This window comes from Bacillus rossius, chromosome 1 (genome assembly GCF_032445375.1).
Source record: "Bacillus rossius redtenbacheri isolate Brsri chromosome 1, Brsri_v3, whole genome shotgun sequence".
Classification (NCBI taxonomy): Eukaryota; Metazoa; Arthropoda; class Insecta; order Phasmatodea; family Bacillidae; genus Bacillus; species Bacillus rossius.
This window is the reverse complement of record NC_086330.1, coordinates 334,053,229-334,059,228: the sequence shown is the minus strand read 5'-3', so window position 1 is coordinate 334,059,228 and position 6,000 is coordinate 334,053,229. Positions and strand designations below refer to the sequence as shown.

Genomic DNA, 6,000 nt, shown 5'->3' with positions numbered 1-6,000 from the left:
CTTTGTCTTCTGGGAGTTCAGGAATCTCGTTATCTGACACAACACTTTTTAAGGGTCGAAAACTGAATCAGCTCTTTATGGCCAATATTTACCTTGTGAATATCAAACTTGGCGATGAATGATGAAATAATTCCTTTGGCCTTGATAAGGTTCATCTTGTTTCCTTGAAGCCTTATATTGATTTTGTTCATTTTTTTCAAAAATATCTGTAAGGTACGCAAGTTCAAACTTGTGTTACTTCAAATTCTCACTTAAAACAGGATCAGACGTGTTGAGAAACTTGGTAACCATGTCAAATAATTCGAAGAAACGGCTCAAAAAGTTTCCTTTGGAAAGTCACCTCACGGCCGTATGTAGAAGCAAGCGTTCGAATTCCTCATCATTTTCATGGCAAAGTTGTCGGAACAAACGGTCGTTGAGGGGATTAGCTTTGATCTTGTTGACACCAGCAATAACCAGTTGTAGGGTTTCATGCAGGACACCACTCAATTTTTTCACAGCTAAGTGTTGACGATGAATGACACAGTGAATAGTGATGAACTCTGGCACTTCTTTCTTAAGGTGGGCTAGAAACCCAGCATGATGACCTGACATGGCAGGAGCACCGTCTGTTGCGCAAGCACTCACGTTTTTTTTTTAGAGGAATCTCTTTTTCCTCAAAATAACCTTGCACCGCTTTAAAAATCGACGATCCTTTCGTATCATTTATCAAAGTTCTAGCAAACAACATTTCCTCTGTAATTTCCTTTTGTTCATTGATAAACCTCACATAAGCTACTAAAATTGCTTTGTTATCAATCACAGTTGATTCATCAATCTGCAATGAAAAATTTACTTATTTTCAACAAATTGGTGAGTTTGGATTCAACGTCCGTGGCCATTTCGTCAATTCGCCTGGAAACAGTATTGTTGCTCAAAGGAACCGATTGACTTATCTTATTACTAGGGCCCTCGCCTAGCATGATTTCAACAATTTTTTTGGTAGCAGGTAAAACAAGAGTATCGCCAATTGTGTGAGGTTTACCACATTTAGCGATCAATAAAGACACCTCGTAAGAAGCAAGAAGACCTTTGTCAAGATCAGTTGCTCGTTTTTTAAATAATTCACTCACATTAGTCCGTTTATCAGCTTTAGCTTTGAGGTGTTGAAAATAACTAAATTCTTTACTCACTTTATCACTGTGTACTCTTGATAAATGATCTTTCATTCGCGAAGGCTTCATGGCTTCATTACTAGTAAATGTTTTATCGCACAAAAGACAATGTGGAAACTGCACATTTTGCGGTGATGCGATAAAACCGAATTTTATATACTCAGCTGAGTATTGACGACACCTTCTTTTTTGATTCCATTGTGCATGAACTTCTACACTTAAAAACAAATGCAAAAAAACAGAAAAGACACGCACAAAAACTGATGGTGAGGCACAAAGACTGGTGAAGACTGAAGACGAATGTAGGTCAATGGCAAGTGTGTTGTGATAGCTGGAGGAGGAGGGGGTTGAGTCATCAGTCGGCCGCGCTGAGCAACAACAGGTGGGTGACTGTGGAGAGGGGTGAGTGCAGTGAACTCGCCGGCTAAGAACAGCTAGTGACTCATGCTATACGGCAACTTGTAGTGTACAGTATTATTTTAATTTTCCCCCCTTTGAATACTCATCGCCCCCAAATCGCCCCCCTGATAACCCAAATTGCCTACTTGGGGGCGATCGCCCCCAGGTTGGAAACCACTGATCTAATGTGCATAAGCCAACAATTTTTTTTGTAAGCTAGTATCCCAGTTTTAAAAATGAAAAATCCACTGGTATTTATTGTGGAAAAAAAATATGTGATGAGTACCAACAGATACATAGATAGCATTAAGATAAAAGTCAGAAAATTATGTTAATTTGCTTTATTATGTTTTCTTACATGAATTCGGTAATTTATGTTAAGTTGGTTTCTATTTATACAATTAAGTTAATAGCATAATCAGGAGTATATTGTTTTTAGGTAAATGGGTTTTCTTACTATCACTGTAGAAATATGTAAATAAAAGATCTTTTTATTCATAATAAATTCCTTACATATCTAAACATTTTCATCTTAAGTAGCATACTTGTGCACTTACACAATATGAAAATAGGTATACCCTAATATAAAAATCTGTTTAGTTGGCTACAATATTTTGAACAAAATTTGAATTGGGAATACTTAACTTATTGGTATGTAAAACAAACAAATGGCAATGTTTTTTGATCATGAAATTTACAGCAAGTACAAAAAAATTATGTGTATAATTACATAATTTTAACTGCAGCTAATTCAAACACCTATGTACTTCGAGTACCAGCTTTTCTAAATCCACAAAAACCACATTCATTCATGTGTTCGTTAAGTTCAGCTTCCAGAAGACAAGTATAGAAGGCAAATTAAGTACTGCAATTATATGACACAAGCTTCTCTGTGCTTTCGGTGACAAAGGCCACTACAAATGAAAACTTGTTTTCCTTTTGCATAATTTCAGAGGCTACAAAATGACAAAAATTATTACCTTCATATACCAGACAATGTGCTGCCAGCATGTTATGATAATGTGAAAAAAATATTTATTCTTATGAAATAACTGGATATATATAATATAAATAAGTCAAACCTGCTAACTCATGTCTGATAAAAAATTATTGCAAGAAATCAAACAAGAATAACTGTTAACACAATGATAAAATCATGAAAATGATTTCAAACAAAATCTGTAAACAAAATCGCAACTTTAAATCAAGGATTTGCACATTTATAAACCTACTGCAGCCAACAAAAACAGTAAAACAAAACACACTGATGTATAAACTTAACATACATAAAACTTTACAGAAAATTTGAAAATCCCTCACCACCATGATCTTTAAAACTCAATAAATCATTCCAATATAAAATCATAAATTACATGATCTGCATTAAAATACAAGTCAAGCAAAAATCATACTAATTTTATCCAAAAAAATACATACATTTAAACATCTTAAAAATATAGTATATATATATTTATTTAAATTTTAGGTCTTTTATTATGAAAATTATAACTACCAATAAAAATTTGATAGCGCATATAAATGCAAACATACATGAATACCATGAATGCTAAAGCAAAAATTAAAATATAACTTAACACTTAAAAACTATGTTTACCAAGTGAAACTTCCAAGTTACATTACATGACTAATAATATTAAATGCATTTAAAAAAAAAGAAATGCTCATTTAATGAAGGGGAAAAAAAATAAAATCTGCAGGAACATGCAGAAACCTTTTAAAACTGCATCAGTAAGTGAGTATTATTCTCCTGCAGGGTTTTCTTAGTAAAAAAAAAAAAGGACTCGACAAACAAGAACAACATCTGAGAATAGGCGTACATGTTATCACAGCAAGGTGTGGGCGGGAAGGGGGTCGGGTGCGTCAGACGGAGAGGAAGATGTTCCTCTTGTGCAGCACGAACGCCACCAGCAGCCACAAGAAGGCGCCCCACAGGTTCATGAGCAGGTACTCGGCGTGGGTGTGGAAGCGCGGCTGCCAGCTCCACGGGAACATGTTCCTCGTGATCTCGTGGCCCACGTACAGGAGGATGGCGTTCATGCCTGCGGAACCATCACCCTGTCATCCTTGCGCATGGTCTCAACCCTGAAGGCTGGACACTTTGGAAGTACAGTGGAACCTACAGCAATAATCGTAATTAACATAAATCCTGTTAATATAAGACCCCCGATTATCCGGGTGCGGGTTATCTGGTTTGCAGGTTAACCGTGCCATATTTCCATAAACCATGAACACAAAAAAATAATTGTTAGCTTTATATCTGTGCACAATGGCAATGGCACTTGTGTAGCATTAAATGCACAGCAATGAATTAGTAATGAAACGAATCATCAAACAACATTCTGCTCTTTCCTCAATAGATTTTTGCTACCTTCATTGCATATTCATTTCCGATGAGGCTCGAGTGCTCAGCCAACATTTATGTTCGACCATCCTGCATGTCAGGCGTGTCAGCAGCATCTCTGGAGAGAAAAGCCAGAAGCTTTAACGGCTAGTTCACCTTGCACCTACTAGAATGCGCTAGTGGCAGAAACACATTAAGTAAAAAACAACAGAGTTGGGAATTACGATAAAAGGTAAAATAATATTTCTAATGATGGAAAACATTAAGTTTATGCTTTTCTAAATCTTACCATAGTTGAAATATATCTCCTACATGAAAAACAATATTATTTCGTAACTCAGAAATGTTGGTAGCACATACAGAGAAATGCTATGCCCAAGCCTTATTTTGAAATAATGCTGTACATGTATTTTTAATTTTTATTTTAGGTGGTTTAATCTCAAAATGTTAACAATTTAAATTTACTTCTAATGTATTTCGACATACGTATATTAGTACTGTAAATTAATTTTAACGGGAGTAGTCTTAATGAAATGGTAGTCGGCAAGCAAATTTACCTGATTGGAAAATGTATTATTTTGATTAAAATTCTCTCTTATGGAAAAAAACATATTTCACTAGTGCTGTTTTGATTATAAAACTGTTTTCCTGGACGTTACTTTGAGAGGTGTTGTTACAGTGTTTGTCTAGACAGTTGGGATAAAAAATTTTTTTATCAGTTTTTTTCTACTTTGCTTTAACTCGGTTATTCCTTGCCAAACATTAACCCAGACAATCAGGAGTTCTACCGTACAAAACTCTCATCATTAATACGAAGTGTTTTCACAGTCCCTAGAAATCACGTTTCACAGTGCTAAGTAATTTGTTTAATTAAGAAGTAAGGTTATTATGTAATACAAAGTTGTTTTTGTTCCAAGGGTAGACAATTACATCTAGTTAAAGAATGGTTAGTACAAATATCTCTGAATATTTTAAAGAAACAGTGTTCAGTTCCAACTAAACTAATAAATACTGATGCCACTACTTTGGTTCATTTTAGGTAGGGAAAAAAGCTTGGAAATTTTATTCCTCCAAATTTGATGGTCGTACATCTTCTTGTAGGTACTAATCTATTACGTATACCTTTGCTTTATTATTCTCCCTTAAATCCTTTTGAGTGTGATAATGGAGAAAATTTTTTTTGGAACCACGGGTGTAGTCATCCTAAAATTGTATTTTAAAATCCCTCAAAAAAGTAAATTTGGTGAAGTATAAAATTGCGAGCATATTTTAAAACTTATTTTAATTTCATTCAAAAATTGTATAAAATTGTGATTAAATTTTGAATTAGTTTAGTTAATACAAACCTCATTATTGCAAAGTGAAAAACTAGGAAAAACCATTCAAGTTTTTCTGGATGCTTGGCGTAACAAGATAATGAAACGTTGCACAAAGACTAGCACTAAAAATTGAGAGACAAAGGGGCAATGAAGACAGCAGTGTGGAACTACAAGTGAAGAGCTTTAAGGCTAAGATCCATAGTTTTGCAGCCACCAGGGAAATTATTTCTCCCATGAATATCATTGTAGGTAAACAAACGTAATACACATAGTTTTGTAAAGAAAGCTTTGAATTTTTAAAGTATGATAGAAAAAAATTCTAAAAAAAATATTTTTTATAAAATTTTTATTAAGAAAATTTTAAAACTAAATAATAGGTATTTATAAAAACTGTACAAGGCTTTTGCTTTGCACACAATGTAAATGAAGTATCCTGAACATTTCTAAGTTGCTTAAATGTTCACATACCCGTACAGAATTTAAATTACTTGAGTTTAAAACTTGTCATTTAACCTACGCGTGTAGCTGAACCAACGAATGCATGATGTGTGAGTTCAGCATTACACCGCTAGACGTCAGGCACAGTATTCCACGATGAGTTTAGAGTTTGCCCGCTAGATGTTCCAACTATCGCAGAGCACAAAACTGGTGTCGGTGAAAGTAAGTCGTTTTATTTTGAAGATAGAAAGAAGCTAATCGACGAAAACTCTTCAATTTCCTTTGAACTATTTTTAACATTGGAATATTTTTTTCCTAATATTTCACA

General features: G+C 34.4%; 1 protein-coding gene across 3 annotated transcripts in view; it reads right to left on the bottom strand.

Moving 5' to 3' along the window:
- Nucleotides 1-1,879: 1,879 nt before the first annotated feature.
- Nucleotides 1,880-6,000, bottom strand: part of LOC134528063 (heparan-alpha-glucosaminide N-acetyltransferase-like) — a 42,115-nt gene continuing 37,994 nt past the window's right edge. For all 3 annotated transcript variants that reach the window (XM_063361280.1, XM_063361282.1, XM_063361281.1), the window contains exon 12: nt 1,880-3,613. In XM_063361280.1, coding sequence (XP_063217350.1) covers nt 3,289-3,613 — 325 coding nt within the window. In that variant the 3' untranslated portion in view covers nt 1,880-3,288. The remainder of the gene's footprint in view (nt 3,614-6,000) is intronic.